This window comes from Parasteatoda tepidariorum, chromosome 8 (assembly GCF_043381705.1).
Source record: "Parasteatoda tepidariorum isolate YZ-2023 chromosome 8, CAS_Ptep_4.0, whole genome shotgun sequence".
NCBI lineage: Eukaryota > Metazoa > Arthropoda > Arachnida > Araneae > Theridiidae > Parasteatoda > Parasteatoda tepidariorum.
The window spans coordinates 27901761-27919586 of NC_092211.1; the positions used below are offsets into that span (position 1 = coordinate 27901761).

The following is a 17826-nucleotide window of genomic DNA, read 5'->3' on the forward strand; positions in this document are numbered from 1 at the left end:
ATATATTTATATATTGGGAAGCAGTATATTGTTTTTAAGTAACCTTTTTGCCTATAATATATTATTTTAAATATTCCTTTTACGTATGTATTATCATAAGAAATAACAAGTTGCTTAATAATTCTGTTAGTTTCCTAAATCTTATTAAATATATTTCATTGTTTAAAATAAATTCCATTATTTATCGAATATTGAAATGATTGTGCTTTTTTATCTTTTTTTTCTTTGCCCATATGATGTAACTACCTCACTGTTCCACAGAGGACTGATCAGTTCCCTGTATATCATTGAAGTAAAACACCACTGGCTACGTTCAGTGCAATGGTGGGTGACAATTTTGATCAGTCTGCAAAGAGACCGAGGATGTGCAGTATCAGTCCTCGTTAAACTGTTCTACCGTAAAAGACTCGACTTCTTGCGCAAAGGCGTCGGCTACCAAAAGCGGAGGAGCCAGCCATCCCCTCTGCAGATGATCAAAACTGTGATGACATGATTGACATGTCTTCGAATGCTTCCTAAGCCGTGACTGCTGTCGTTGTTGTTGCTCATTTACGTCGCACTAGAGCAGTGCAATGGGCTATTGGCGACTGTCTGGGAAACTTCCCTGAGCATGATCCGAAGACATGCCATCACAATTTTGATTCTCTGCAGAGAGGAGGGCAACTCCGCTTCGGTAGCCCGACGACCAGCACGCGAAGTCGAGCACTTCAAGGTCGAACAGCTCGAGGACCAATACCGCACATCTTCGGTTCCTACGTAGACAGATCCAATTGGTCACCCACCAGCACACTGACTGCAGCCAGTGGTGCTTGACTTCGGTGATCTGCTGGGAACCGTGCCTTAACAGTCCACTGCGGGACTCCTAAACCGTGGCGAATAGCCCGCTGTGCAGGACCAGTGCGACGTAAATAAAATACTACTACATTTGAACAACTTCATATTCAAAGTTAACAATAGTAGAAAAATTTAAAGCTGTTGATACATCTACCTGTTAGCTCTAAACAGGAGAATATCATTTTTGAGGGGGGGAAATGAGAAAAGAAAAAAAAAGCATCAAAAATTTGTTGTCATTTTTCTCGTTACCATGGAGCGTCAGTGGCAAAACCACCACACGTTTCTTGCACTGATCTCATCGGTGAGTAATGAAATGAGCGCCTAATCGTTTCATTGTTTGTAAACAAGAAGAGAACAATGGGTATTTTATTCCGTACATAAAACTCATAAGCAAAACTAACTTTGTAATTATTATTTAAACAGCATTTTAATATTTGCTAGATTTTTGTGTTTTTTTTCTTCTCTTTTTAGATATTTTAAATAAATGTCATGCTGTCGCAAATCTGTTATTAAATCGTACAGTGAAATTATAGCAACTTATCTTCTATACTTCATTTCTTTTGTCATAACTTTTTTTAGCATATCTTATCGCATTTAATAAAACGCAGTTTATGTTTGTGATAAAATGTGTTCTCATTAAAACAACAGCCATCGTACGTTGTCAAGTGAAACATTTTTATCACAATGACATCATACGATTAAACATAAGTCATATAATAGCTGCTTTAATTACGAACTGTCATTTTTTATTTGTATCCCAAAAATTTTATTTGTTTTCAATATTTTTTTCTGGGAATAAAATATTATTTGTACGTGCATTTTAAAGAAGTAAGGTTGTCATAATTTCTTTTTTCAGGTGAAATTTATGAAAAAATGGAATCAGTGAAATCCGACGAACCAGATGCTAGAGGATTGTTTGAGTAAGTATTTTACATGAGTTAAACTGTTGCATCAAAAGCCGTAGCCATTTACTTATGGATAATTCCACCAATTATATCTGCCATACCTCAAGACTTTAAAAGTTTATAATTCAGTGTTAAAAATAATCAATCATTTGTAATACTTATTGTTAAAATAAGTCTTGGTGTCATTTGCACTTACTCCATTTTTTAGTGACTTTCAATCATTTAAAAAGTCTTTTTTTTTTAAATTACAAATTGAGTGTTGGCAGATGTAACGCAATGTGTTACATTCTTAACGGCTAGTTTTTTAGAAAATAAAGTCACCGAAAAGTGGATTAAGTGTAAATGACACCAAAACTTATTTTCACAATATTAAATGTTTTCCCATTATATTAAATATTCACCCATGTTAGCATTAAAATAGGTTTATGAAAAATGAAACAATTAAAAGACCTATAACTGCATTTGCTGAATATGGCAATTATAAGTAATTCTAAAAAGTCATATAATAGTTATTATATTTACTTTAATCAGTTTGATTGCTACTTTTAATTTCTTATTTTAGAATTAATAAGCCTTGTTAATACGGTTAACATAAATGATGGTGCGTTACATTCTTAAAATATCTTTGCACCATTGTTGTTTTTCTAGTTGCAACAGAAATCTGATTTTGTAAATTATGTTACATATTTCAATTACATTGCTATGACATTATTCCTTTATCCCCCTTTTCAACAAAAAATATATATACAGTACAGAACCCGTTATCCGGAAATCAGAAAACCAAAAAACCGGAACGAAATTCGATAAATTTCCCCGCCATTTTTAAAAAAAAGAAATTATGTTTTCCTCATAAAATTTTAGGATTTTCTTTCCTTTTTGAAAGATGTTTACCTTACCATCATTTTGGAAATAATCATTAGTGTAATACTTCAACCTTTTTTCTTCTTTTTAAGATTATTTCTAAATATAATTTTTTTAAGTTGGGTTTAACAATAAAAAAAAAGGCTTTTTGTAGCGATTCAGAAATCTGGAAAAATCAGTTATATCCGGAATAGTGATGGTCCCGATCTCTCTGGATAATCGGTTCCCTACTGTATATATATATATATATTTTTTTTTTTAATTATCCCTCCCAACCTTTTTCATATGTCTATAATTTACCTTTGTTTTATCTTCATTTTGAACTTATCTAATGAGCTCTGTTTACTTGCAACTTATGCGCAATAAATGAAACTTATTGTTTTATTTTGTTATATATATATATATATTACTTTAATCAGTTTTAGTTCCAGATTATTGGGAATTTAAAAAGCATCAAATTTGAATTTTATTATTTATTTCTTTAATTATTCTACCCCTTCCAACAACTTACATTAAAAATGTGAAAAGCTCTGAAATCTGACTTGTAGTCTTTGTATGCTAGTTTGCATTTTTACTTGATTCCCTGTCAAAGTATTCCTTCCAGTTACAGTCGACTCGTGTTATAACGACCCTATGATAGAGCGACCAACATGATATAACGACCCTGTGAAGGAGTCCCAATTCACATCCATAAAAGATAACGTTATTTTACTCTTGCTATAACGACCGTAAAAAAGGTCAACTCTTAATATAACGACCCTCTCTGAATTTGAACACAGCTCTTTTCTAACTTCCTATTGGAAACTGGGGTTGAATGGTTGACCTTGAACAAGCACAACTCCGTTCAGTCCCGTTAACGTGTAACTTCTGCAAATTAATGTCTTCGTCTAATGAAGCCTCGTTTATGTTCCTCGGTTTACTCTTCTTTATAATACTGCAGATTATGTACATAAAAAAAATTCGTTATATATACCGCAAATTATGTACATCAAAAAACTATTTCATTAGAAACTAGATTTTTCTTGTCATACTATGTTTTTTAATATGTACTTTAAAATAAAATTCTTAATTGTTAACAGTTGTAATTCAATTGTTAGAATGTCATTATGTTTTATTAATGTACACCCTTGTGCAAATTAATTGAAACAAACTCAATAAATTCAGAAAACTAAGAGAAAATGCTATTTTATTTAAATTTATACAAACTCAAAAATTTTTAGTACATAATATGATCTCCACGACACTTTATTAACATTTGGACACGNTGGGGCAGTCCCGATGGGGTCGTTATAACGCGAGTCAACTGTATTAATTTTATATTTGTTAGCCCAGTTATATTGCTAAAGATGCTTTATTGTGATTTATCTCTTATTTGAGTGTATGCTTTTATTTTTAAGACTTCTTGTCTAGTATATTGTGTATCTATTCATCTCAAAAAAATAATATGGTTCATTCTAAGCATTTTACACAAAAGCCATTTTATATAGTTTTATATATATATATATATATATATATATATAAATATTTGACACATAGGAACTATAAACAATTATTTTCCAATATTCATTTTTATGCAAAGATATATCCCACTGTTTTTAAAACATAGCTCTGAAGCAAAAAGACGAAAATAAAATCTTCTGGCAGACCTTAAATCTGTGTCGAGTTTTTTAGAGCTGATTTTAGCAGCTGCTCTTTTTTTTTTTGTAATAGAATTTATATTCATTACAATTTTGAAAAATTATTAAAACAATTGTTGAATGAAATATATAAAATATGCTTTCATTATCACTTACAGAAATGAAATATTGAATACTTGTATGTAACTTCATACTATATTATTATATCAGAATTAAAAATTATTGTAAGGGAACATTTAAAAAAAAAAATTCTTAAAGAATTAAAATGTGTTAATTTTTAGTGCCTTGAGAATCTCTGATGCTCCTCCTACTACTGTTATATCTGGTTCTGCTAAAGATAAAGTTTATTCTCTGAATTATCCTAAGCGAGGAAGATGCTTGATTTTTAATCATAAAGTTGGTGTTCTCTACTTTAATAATTGTTTTGTTTTTAAATTCTTTATGTTATATTTTGATTAGTATATCTTGCTTTTCATAGTTTTGATAGTATATTTTGCTTTAAGTTTTTCTCATTTTTGTATTGTCATTTTTTGTCTAAAAATAATATGGCATACTTTAAATTTTTTTCTGCATATCTTACCTTTTGCTGCAAATCTTATCCTCATTCGAATTTAAAACTTATTCTGCTTGATCTGAGCCTTCTCCTTCTACTTTGAATCTTATTTTACTATTGATGCATTTTTGTGATTTTACACTATAATTTCTGTAACATGGTGACTGTTTTATAATGTGAAACTATCAAAATTAGGTAAATTAAAAACACAAATAAGTTAAACGAAACTTCTTCTTACTTTATATTTAAATTATTACACCTAGCTCCAAAAAGCAACCGCTGAAAAAAAAATTTTACATTTAATATTAATTGTAAATGTATTAGTATTTTATTTTATTTATTTTTAGGACAATATAAGAAATTCTGTTTGTTTAAACTGATGAATATGATTGAACTCTTCAATTTATTAAAATATATAAAAGAAATATATTTTCATTCAAAGTGAATGAAGTAATCAAAAGAAATTTTTTAGGATTATGAATTATTTTTTAAAAATATTTACAATATCAACCTACTAATGACATATATATATATGATAAAATATTATCTTTTTGATTGTGTTCAAGTATTGATGCTAAACCCGTTGAAAGAAAATAGTATTTGCCTTCAGATTATTATTTTTTTCTAAAATTTTCTAGGAGTTAGACTATTTAAGGTGCAAATTCGAAAAAAAGAATTCTGGAACAACTAATAAATCATTTCTTGAACCAATATGATTTTCTTTTATATTTAATTGCTTCAAAATTTAAACTAGCTTAAAACTGCTTGGTTAAAATCTATTTTTTGGAAATATTTTGTAGGAATTTAAAAAGCACACTGGTTTAAATACAAGAAATGGAACTGATGCAGATGCAGCTAGGTTATACTGCAAGTTCAGAGAACTTCAATTTGATGTGTCATTGTTTACAGATTTGAAAGTGGAAGAAGTTAAGAAAGAAATTAAAAAGGGTATTTTTATTTGTTATTTTTCATTTTACTTATTTGCAAACGTATGGAATTATAAGTAATTCTCATATTTTGAATTTGAAATGTTTTTATCAATTTATTTATTAACACTTAGTGAATGAAACTTTACAAAAAGTTTTTGATGTATTAATAAAAATGCGATTCTGAGCATCTTTCTTTAATTAAATTGCGTATATTGAACTCAAAAATTTCATTCAATATAATTTTTTTTTTAAAGTAGTCCATCTTATTTTTATTAATATTTTTATTAAAAATAAGTTTATATAGTTTAAAAAATCTTATCATATCTTAATCTAATTTTTTAGAAATTTAAAAAAATAGTCTATCTTATTTTTATTAATATTTGTATAAAAAAATGCTTATAAAAATAAGTCTATCTTATAGTTTAAAAAATCTTATCATATCTTAATCTAATTTTTTAGAAATTTAAAAAAATAGTCTATGGAAAAAAAACATCTTTTTTTTCTTCTTAAATTTATTTAGATGGTTTGTTTAATTTTTGTTAAATAATTATTTTCTTATACCTTTTTTATAGATTGATTTTATTTTACTTTGCATTTCATCCGTTTTAACTTGAAATTATTATTTAAGTTGTTTAATATTTTTCCTAAGCATTTTTTATTGTAATGTAATGATTTCTTTTTAATTTACATAGTTTTTTTTTTTAATTGATTCCTTCCTTCCACAATTCATTAACATGTAGTGAATATAAAAATCATTAATATATACTGAAATTGTTTAAATTTATTTTTCATTTAGGAAGAAAAATGTTATATTTAAACATAATTTTATTTCTATATTAATATTTTTTTTCCTTCCCCAAACTGTCAACATAACTCTGCTCTATTTTCAGATATAACTTAAAAATATGATCATTTAAAAACGTTGTGATTTATAAAAGACATGGTAGTTAAAACTATTAGGCATATCAGCTCTTAATTTTATTTAATTTATTAAGTTATAGTAAAATATTTTTAATCTCATAGCATATTAGTTATTCTAAAAAATATTTATATATTATATTATTTATATTTAGCACCAGAGCCCAAAGGTCAAGAAAACTGAGATGGGCACAGTAGACCCTGGCCCTCTATGGAATATTGCGCCGCTGAGTTTAGTTTAGTTTAGTTTTATTACTTATATTTCATTGTTTTAAGTTTATTAGTAAATTTATTGCTTGTTCCAAATTAGTATTGTAAATTCAACTTGTAGTGAACTTTATGAAATAGTTTAGCATTTCTGAAAAATATTTTTCATGAAAGTAGTTGGATCATTATAGAACTATTTATTTAATTTTAATATTCAAAAATAAAGTATAAAAATTTTATTGATACTATTAAATATAATATGTATTATTTTATAGGTGCTTTTTTCCTCCACATTCTGTTAAACATGAAGGTTTCTATGGACTATAAAATTTTGTCCTGATTCATTAGATTTTACTGTAACTTACATATGTTTTATTTCATTAAATTCATTTTTTTCTTTAGTAGATTTTTCTAAGAAATAATAATAATCTATTTTCTCCAAAGCAATTATCATAGAAAATTAATATTCATTTTTAACATTCAAAATACAAATATTTGCTTAGAATAATTTCATTAAATATTTAAAATGTTCAATTTCAATTATATACACTCATATTTGTGAACATTGCAGCACTGAAAGAATTATGCCAATTGAACCAAATGTAAAGTGAGGTAAGACATTCAAATGATTAGCATTACAAAGCGAATACATGTGTACCACTATTTCACATGCATATTTTTACGGCTATCAGTAATATGTGAATTAAATTTTTATCAATTTCTGATGTTTCCCTTGAAGTGTTGCAATTTTCACATACATTAGTGTAAATAGTTTTTTCCACTTGGAAAAAACATTAAAAAAATTTCAGAAAGCAAAACTTTTTTCTTCTTTCAAGTTTGAATATAATAGAACTTTATAGCTGAATACATTCTCATGAACGCTAAAGCACAATTAATGAAGTTATACTATTTTGTATTTAAATTTCGTTCTAATTTCTAGTATATCTAGATCAAAGATATGATGGGAATAATCAATTTAGAAAAACTAATCTTTTTTTTAATGTGAATATCTATAAACAGCAAAATACAAAATTATTATAGGTGCTAACTCACAAAATTTTAGTTAAACCTTGCAACTTATACTTAACTATGCTTCTTTGCTGTATGATATGTCATAACACTTTTGTTTAGAAAAAAATTACTATTTAAAATGTTTGATTTGAGCTTTAGAACAACTAAGTGCTGAAACTTTTTATGTTCTTTTTTAGCCAGTAAAGAAGAACATGGAGAGAACAGTGCCTTTGTTTGTTGTATATTAAGCCATGGTGAGCAAGGAGTTTTATATGCTGCAGATGGAAAGTACACAACTGACACTGTCTTTACTCCTTTCCGAGGTGATAATTGCCCTTCATTAGCTGGCAAACCGAAGATATTTTTCATACAGGTAATTTTTTCAATTTAAAACATTTTTATATCCTAATTTATGATTTTAAAGATTCATATAAATAGTTTTCTGTATTACTCTTTATAATATTTAAATTTTGTTGTTACATTGTTTTGTTTTATTTCTAAAATTAAAATGTTTGCATACCATGCAAAAAATAAAATGTTGCCTGTTTTAATGTTGAATATGAGTTTAGAATACTTTATCAGTGTTTAAATGTTTTAAAGAATCTGCATGTGTGAAAAATGTTTTCTCAAAATATTATTTTTTCATGCACATTAATTTATATAATTTTCCTCCAGTTTCATTCTTAATAATGTTCATTGGTCATTAGCTTTTTTTTGTAGCTTTTTATTGTTTAATTATTAAACTATAACTTTTTGCATAATATTGGTTCTATGCACTGTCATTTTGTTTACAGATCATTGTTTTAAAAATTGCATGCTTGCAGCAATTGTTTACACAGGTTATTACAATTTTAAATAAATTGAATAAAGTTGATAGAGTTATCGAACTCACTGTGAGCAAATATCTTGAGAGAAAAATTTTAGTCACTAACCCTATATGCAAATAATTGCGTAGAATTTATTTTGTAAACTATTTTAAATAGAATAAGAACAATAAATCCATGCCTGTATTTTTATATATTAAACGTACAGTCAATAAATTTACTTAAAAAAACAAGTATTTATTTTTAAAAGATTGCAGGTCAACCTTTATAATATTGCTTTTTGGCCTTGATAATAAAACCAATCTTATCATTCTTTAAACTATATTTTGTATTATTAACTCCTTTTTTAAGTTTATCTCCTTTTTCAGGCTTGCCAAGGTGATCAGCTTGATTGTGGGGTTACAGTTGAATGTCGTGAAACTACTGATTCTAATGATAGTAAAGAATTAAAAATTCCTGTTTGTGCAGATTTTTTGATAGTTTACTCAACTGTTCCAGGTAAATTTTATACTCTTATCTACATGATTCTTTCTTGTTTATATTTAATGCACTTAGAAAGAAAGTAAAGGACAGCTACTTTTGAAATGGGAATGAAAAAAGTAAAATAATAATAAAATCATGTCCTCAGGTTTTATCTTACACCAACAAGCACTTATTACATAAACTATGTATCTTACTTTTTTGAAAGAAAGTAAAGGACAGCTACTTTTGAAATGGGAATGAAAAAAGTGAAATAATAATAAAATCATGTCCTCAGGTTTTATCTTACACCAACAAGCACTTATTACATAAATTGTGTATCTTACTTTTTTGAAATGAAGCATTTATTCATTCAGTTTGAATTTCTTTTCTTAATTTAAAATTACCATTATGTAATAAAATAAAACAACTATAAACATGAGTTGATTATGCACTATACATATACTTTTGATTCCAGATTGCATTTGTTGTGTAAACAAGGTGAAGTAATGATCTTTCTATGCATTAACCTAGAATATTTTATTCTCTTTGACTAAAATTAATCTTGCAACACCTTGTAGTCTACACATGGAAAATCGTTGTTACATTTATGGAGCTCACATAGACTAATACATCTCCAAAAAGCAACTGTTCCAAAATAAATTCTTAGCATTTTGTAGTATAGTATCACTTTAAAATTCTAAATGACGTTTTAAGGAATGTTTTTTAGCCAATGACACCTGAAGCGACATTTTCAAATTGTTCAGGAGAACATTCATGGTAAGAAATCACCAAAAATTTTTTATAGGTAATGTGTAATTGGCAATATATTATGCAGTTATTTAATGAAAATTCTCAAAACTTAAAAAGTTCTTATCTGGAAACTAAACTAAGGAATAGTTTAATGTGAAAATGTCACCTTAAAAAATTTTGTGGTTTCTCTTTATATTATACCAAACCCTTCAGTCATTTTAAAGTTTGCTATTAGTTAGAGACAAAAACCAAATAGCTTACATCTTTTAAAAAATATTCCAACAGTTGCTTCTTGATTTATTTACATAAAAATTTTATTTTTAGAATAAAAAAGAGCTGTTATGATTGAGCCATTATGATTTATGATGCAATTTTGATCTTACACCAGCTATAAAATAACAGTTAAAAAAAAATCTTTCGCAGTAGAAAATACTTTAGTTGTATTTTCTACAAGTTTTTTCTAGTAGAAGGAAATACTTTAAAATAAAATTAAAATAAATATTACTACTAATAATTATTCTAATGTTTGCTAGTGAAATATATATTGATTTATAAGAAACAACAATGTTCTTGTATTGTTCAATGGTTCAGTTTTTGTTTTATGTGCTCCAATCTCATGCATCTTCGATGCATGATGTAATGCCAAGAGCCAATGATGTAAAGTCAAGTGCTTTTGCAATAAAAATAAAAAAATAAACAACAAAGGTGAATTTGTACAAAACAAATATGTTGTACTGCCTTAAAATTAATTGCTAATAAATAACCATATCTTCTTTATGCTTTTCTTAGGTTTTTGTTTATATTTTACAATTAAATAAAATCTGATGACTGATTAAGTTTTGATATGATTTTTTTATAGTAATGCATTTGTATATTATAGGATTCTACTCATGGAGGAATACTACCCATGGATCTTGGTTTATACAAGCATTATGTGAAGCCATTCAAGAAAACATTAAAGACTTAGATTTGTTGTCGATTTTAACCATAGTAAACTATAAAGTAGCTTTCAGTTATGAAAGTTACACTCCACATGAGCCTAGTATGCATCTGAAAAAGCAAATACCCTCCGTTAATTCTACTCTAACTCGAATGATAAAGTTCTTTTAAATTTCATCAAAGTGCCTAGTAAGTTTTTATTCTTAATATTTCCTTTTTGGTATAATTTTAAGACAATTTTAAAGTAATAAATACATGTATGAGTGGTGATAAGGTTACTTTTTTAAAAAAATAATTACTTACTGTAATTTTCTGTGCTTAATTTCAATGAAAATGCTGTAAAAGAGTCAACTTCTAGATTCTGAATTTATTGCTATTTTGCATTTATTTTCAATTTAAAGTTTTTTTTTATTAAATTATTTCATGCTCAAACTTTAAAAAGATATTGTTTTGTAAAATTTGACCAAGTTTTTTTTTAAAATTAAATTCTAGCATCAGTTTTTGTTGAAATAAATATATAGAAGCTTTTTTTTCTTCTTTTTCTGAATGTTATTATATGAATATTAGATTACTCATTGTATTGGAACATTATTTAATTTAAGTATCTAATTTGATTAAATTATGTTAGTAATCTTCCAAGCATTCGAGGATTAATAAAAATTACTCATCTTTCAATTCATAAATCAGAGCTAATAAATTATCTTGAAAATTTTTATTCATAAATTTTAAAAGTTTTATATCAAAAAGTTTTAGGTTCAAATATCAAAACATTTTGTGAAAGTTAAAATTGATTTCAGATTATAGTACTTAAAAGTTTTATTTAAGTTTGAAACCTATTTAAATATTTTGTTTCTATTTGAAACTTGTAAAACTTAAAGCATCTCAACAGTTTTATTTTATCGAGTTTTTATATCTTTTCATGTACATTTTTATTTTAAAGCTATAAATATCAGCATAAGTATAAATAAAGCATAGACTGTTAAAAATTATATTTTTATTAAAATTTTATTTTATTTTACAGGTGCTTTTGCTACACTATGTATTGTCCATCAACTATGTTATTTGTAATTGTACTTTATATTATTATATTTTCATCATACTGACACTGTAAACATATGATTTTTTTTTAATTTAAAATTAGTATTATTTTGTGAATTGATTATAAAGTTATAATCATGAAATTTACTTTATCGAAAAACTATTTTTCTATATTATGATTTTTATACTTTAGTTATTTTAAATAACTGTCAAGTTATCTTATCTTCTCATTTGTTTTTGAAGCAATTGATTCAATGGTTGATGAATAATTTTGAGTACAAAATTTGTAGAAACAACCATTTTGTTTAATATATTTTACTCTGCAGTCTTGTTTTTTCAATTTTATTTATATTTGTTTTATATTAGTACGAAAGATGTATATCTTGTTTGCTATGATCTTCATTTTTGGTATGTTTTTTTGTTTTTGTTTGTATTATACTTAATATTAGAGCAATAAATATGTTAACAAACTGAATACTCTCAATTTGACTACAACAATTTAAAGCAAAAATTATATCAAAACCCAGAGAGTTTAACAGAATCATTTTCCTAACAAACATAGTTTTATTTAATAAAACTGTGTACAAGATTGCCATGAGGTTAAATAAAATAATCAAAGTATAAAGCAATACTGAAAAAAATCATTGCAATACTTAAAGAAAGTTTTCTCTCTTATGCTGTAATTTTTCTTATATTCTTTTATGTTATACAAGGCCAACTTATGCTGTATAAGACCATTATTGTTATTTGTAAATTTGGAATTAAAATCTAGGAAAAAGTTAATAAATTTATATATTGGTTTGTAATTTATAAAATTTTAGCACCTAGATTTACGTAGTTTTTATCAGGAAACTTTAATATGAAAAAAAATAAACTGTTTTCTTCTATCAAATCATTCTGATTTTCTAGAAATCAATCATTATAAAGATAGTATTACTCATTAATTTCATTACACTCCTTGCTTTTTTTGTAAGTTTAAAAAAAAATACAAATAATTAATGCTCACTTGATATTGCTAAACCTACCAATTTCTCCCCTTTTTAAATTATTCGAGTTGCTTGCAAAAACGAATAGAAGCAGTTTTACAAACCATGCTTTTCATGTAAAACTACAAATACAGAAGTGTATTTAAATTAATGAATGGTTGGCTAATTATATGTAATAATCTGCTCAGTTTTCTTCAAGTTTTTCTTATTAATTAAACCAGATTTTAGAAACTAATTCCTGAAATAAAATATCTATAAATGTTTCCTTCGTACTTTGTTTAATAAATCTTTAAACCTGAAATTCAAAGATATATCTTTAAACTGTATTTATCATTATTTATTTTTTGTTGCAAGCCTTTTGTCAGATTTTTAAATAAATAAATGTTCCATCATACTAGAATCCTAATGTTTCTGGGTATTTTGTTTTATATTGCTACTAAATTTAATACAAAATTATTTTAAATGAATCAAAATTTGGAAGAAAATTTTTCTTTTAATGTAACAAACTAAATGTTGATAAAGCTTATTTTAATTTATTATAAAATGTTTATAAACTATAGACATTGCTGGTATGTAGACAGCAAATATGTGCCTACTTTAATTATTAAAAACCCCAAATATTTCCGACAAATTAAAAAAATTCATCAATTATTATTAGATTGAATTCAACTAAATTAAAACCAATTGAAGTAATAAAAGAATTTTATAGATGTTTAGCAACAAAAAAAACTTTTTCCCCCAATTATGATTATTATTATTTATTTTTTTATGTAGAATTTGGCAAATTACTATAATTTTTCGCTTTAATGTCGATCCTAACCTTTCCAAAAGAGTTTGACCTCCTAGAGTTTCTAAATTTTGAAGTCTTCATGATATTTAAAGAAATTTACATCTACTCTTCTTTTTTAACTGTTGTATGTTAAATAACTTCCACCCAATCATAAAATTGCTCAGTATTGCATTAGCTTTCTACAAGTTTTTAGTGAATGGAATATATTTTTATAAAATGGCTTTCTACTTCATAAACTTTTTTATACTTCTGCCTTATATTGAAAATGCCATTTATAACTTATACATTTGATGGGTAATGAGAATGTATAGATTATTTCTGAGGATCTCTATTTTGAATGCACTTGTAAAAAGTATGTTTTTTTTATAATGATATTGTCATGAAAAGTACTGAAATAGGAATAAATATGCCTTTTATACTGATATTGTAAATGTAAAGTACAGAGTTAGAAATCAATATGAATTTTATATTGATATTGTAATGGTTCTATGGAGTTCAAAATAAACATATTGATACAATCTGAGTCTGATATTTGTTATTTATTATTGTTTAATAAATTTCTTGATATTTTCAGTTGCATGCTATAGATTATTACAAAACAAATATGAAATAAAGGTCAGCATAATAATTATTCTCTTAAATTTCTACTCTTGGATATTTTCTTATTTTAAAAGATCATTATTAAAATTTTAAAAAGATTGTCACCATCTAATTATTGGTCAAATATTCCTCTTATTTAATAAGAAAAAGAAAAGCTGTTGTGATAATTTGCAATATGCCTTTTATACTTATATTGTAATGGTTCTATGGAGTTTGAAATAGATATATTGAAACACTCTGAGCCTTATATTTGTTATTTATTATTGATTTATAAATTTCTTGATATTTTTAGTTGCATGCTATCGATAATTACTAACCAAATATGAAATAAAAGTCAGCATAATAATTATTCTCTTAAATTTCTACTCTTGGGTATTATTTTATTATTAAATTTTAAGTAGATTATTATTAAATTTTAAGAAGATTATTACTAAATTTTAAGGAGATAATCACCACGTAATTATTGATCAAATATTCTTCTTATTTAATAAGAGAAAGAAAAGCTGAAGTGATAATTTAGAATGGTGCCTACATAATAGTTTAAAATTTAAATACAGACTAATACTGGGCATTGTTACGTTTTTAATATCACAATATATCAGTAAGAAGTGATATTTTGGGATACTTTTTAATGAAACTCGAATGAAATTTATCAACACTCATGATTAAATTGTTTTTAATAATTACTGTTATCCATAATACTCATGACATTATCATATTCGATATTTATCGTAGAAATTTATTTTACTAAATTTGCAACATAGAACATTCATTTTTTAGACTTAAATTTTTTCTACAAAATTAAATAGCTCTGCAAATATTGTTTTTCTTTTGCATACCATAAAGTAAATTTTTCTGGCATTAACCGTCAAATCTCTAGTATGTTTATGAAATATGGATGGCTACATGCTTAACCTTACAATGGACTATTCGAAAATTAATTTCTGTGAAAGTTATATTTTCTTGATAGAAATAGCTACTATAAACATTCTTTATTTTTTTTTAAAAGAAAGAACTTTATATTGTTTCTCAAAACGTTATTATTATATTAATATTTTCAAACTTTTAAAGTCGAAACTCAAATTTTTATTGAAAATATAGCTAGTTTGACTTTATAAAGGGGTAGCTTAGAAGTTCGTTTTACAAACCTGCAACTCAAGCAGTTTCAGATGCCAATTTGTAGAAGTTCTTTGCTTCTAAACTGTCTATCTTGGCTTTAAAATTTGCTAGATTTCAAAGGAGGATTTTTAATACGTTTGCCATTTACAGAAATAAAATAAATTCAAATTTGAAGCTTCTTAGAATAACTATTCCCGTTTAGAATATGTATGTATCGAGATAAACTAGCTTTTGCAATGAGTATAATTTCTCTTCTTGTTTAGATTTTTTGTCTCGTGAAAATGAAACATTCACGATGTATATTTTTAGAAACAGCCACTAAAATGTAAGATTGTGAGAAACGTGCACGCTTTTGAGCATAAGTTTTGTATAATAATTATCATTTATGACCCTTTTTCTTAAAAAAGAACATCAATGTGAGGAATGCCTGACAATTGCCCTTAACCTTAAGAAAATCTCTGTGTAGGGAATATCATTTTATGGTCAACAGATCACTGCTGAGTTATTATCTCAGTTAATGTGGTTATTATTAATGTCGCATGTCGATTACTAAAAATTGGCGCCTTTCTTAAAGAAAAAATAAAATTCAAACCTATATGTTGCACAAAAAATTACTTACACTAATGATTTATGATCATATTCATACTTATTATTTCATACTTTGGCATTATATGCTATAGGCAATGTGTAAAATGCTTAATCACGTCATATTTAGCCAGTCGATTTTCGGCATTGTCTATACTGCCAGATTTCCCACTTAGCTGATAACAATTCCTATAAAATGCGTTGTATTCTTACTAATTCTTTGAAGATAGATAAAAACGTGTTTTTTTTTCTGTTAAATAAGAACCAAGCGAAAGTGTAAATTGTATTTTTCGATTGAAAAAAGAACGATTGCTATATTTCTATTAGGAGTTTTTTGTAAACACATTGGTGATTTTATTATTATTATTGTTATTTTGAGAAATTCGAATGATCTTTAGAGTTTTATACACATATTTATATATAAATTAATAAAAGAAATTAATTTCTCCAGAAATATAGGTTAAAATAAAAATGTGTGAATAAAGCAATTATGAAGTATAAAACCTTTTGTTCCTAAGTAGAAAACTGATATTATAAGATACTGATTAATATTTGATGAACGCCGAAGGATATCAAAGGTATTTGTGATATCCGGATTACAATATTTTACGACATCTATCGATGATGCGATTTTATAAGAAGTTATCAATTTATTAAGAGCTAATTTTAATAAGAAGCTAATTTAGGTATAAAATTCAAGAAAAAATATTCCACTATCAAATTTTTGTCAAGAACCAATTTTTTTATATATATTATTTATAAAGTTTATTTCATAGACGTGTTTAAATATAACAAATGGCTTTTTGCTGGCAAAAAGACGGTGGAATCGAGCGTATGTACAGGGCACATACCCACTTAGTACATTATTCTTCGAAGTATGTGAATATATTCACCGTAATATGTGAATGCAAAATAGTTATGAAAATGCATCTATTAGCCAATTTGAAAAAAAAATGTCGTGTCAACAAAATGAGTTGTCAGAAGGCGCTAAGGAGTCTTATAAAACTTGAAGATTAACATGAACATGAAGATTATAAAACATGATCATTAAACCAAAAGTTATTCAGGGTGGTCAGTTCATTTTTTAAAATTTTCTTCTTGGCTTTTGGCACACTATATATCATTTCACCAATTTCTTTGCTGATGATTTGATTTGTTTATTTACGTCGCACTAGAGCTGCACAATGGGCTATTGGCGACGGTCTGGGAAGCATCCCTGGGGATGATCCGAAGGCATGCCATCGCAATTTTGATCCTCCGCAGAGCGGCTGGCACCCTCGCTTTGGTAGCCCGACGACCTGCACGCGAAGTCGAGCACTTTACGGTAGAACAGTTTAACGAGGATCAATACCGCACACCCTTGGTCCCAACGCAGACTGATCCAAGTGGTCACCCACCCGCACACTGACCGCAGCCAGTGATGCTTGACTTCGGTGATCTGCTGGGAACCATGTCTTAACGATCAGTCCAATGCGGGACAATTTCTTTGCTGAAGAATGTATTTAGTAAATACATTCGACGATCGTCTTCTTCCTCGAAGACGATAGGAGATGCGTAGTGCGTTTACGGGTAAAAATTCGGGACACGAGCCCAAGGCTTTGTTCTTGTGAAGGGGAGCATCTCAACCTCAAATTACATACCAAAAATAAATATTTATAATTTCTTTCCTTTTTTAAAAAAACTAATTTGATCTTTAACTTGTAAGGGTCCCCAAATTTTTCTTTAATATAGTGTCAACATTCATGCAAAAAAACTGTTGTTGTTGTTGTTAATTTACGTCGCACTAGAGCTGCACAATGGGCTATTGGCGACGGTCTGGGAAACATCCCGGAGGATGATCCGAAGACATGCCATCACAATTTTGATCCTCTGCGGAGG

General features: G+C 26.8%; 1 protein-coding gene across 3 annotated transcripts; it reads left to right on the forward strand.

The window, feature by feature from the left end:
• Window positions 1–890: 890 nt before the first annotated feature.
• LOC107449060 (caspase drICE) lies at window positions 891–14167 on the forward strand. Of its 3 annotated transcripts, none has more exons than XM_043040711.2 (8): window positions 891–1135; window positions 1691–1754; window positions 4519–4633; window positions 5591–5738; window positions 8053–8228; window positions 9048–9177; window positions 10772–11019; window positions 11852–14167. In XM_043040711.2, the coding sequence occupies exons 2-7, from the start codon at window positions 1708–1710 to the stop codon at window positions 10999–11001; spliced, it is 846 nt and encodes a 281-aa protein (XP_042896645.1). In that variant the 5' UTR covers window positions 891–1135; window positions 1691–1707; the 3' UTR covers window positions 11002–11019; window positions 11852–14167. The 3 variants fall into 3 exon arrangements, with proteins under 3 accessions (XP_042896645.1, XP_042896643.1, XP_042896644.1); XM_043040709.2 differs by having other exon boundaries at window positions 1081–1195; XM_043040710.2 differs by having other exon boundaries at window positions 1121–1238.
• The last annotated feature ends 3659 nt before the right edge of the window (window positions 14168–17826 follow it).

What these genes read in the sequence shown, in the direction of transcription:
- LOC107449060 (XM_043040709.2), top strand. An exon ending in GATGCTAGAGGATTGTTTGA is followed by an intron (nt 1,755 to 4,518) that starts GTAAGTATTTTA and finishes GTTAATTTTTAG; the next exon opens with TGCCTTGAGAATCTCTGATG. An exon ending in CGAAGATATTTTTCATACAG is followed by an intron (nt 8,229 to 9,047) that starts GTAATTTTTTCA and finishes CTCCTTTTTCAG; the next exon opens with GCTTGCCAAGGTGATCAGCT.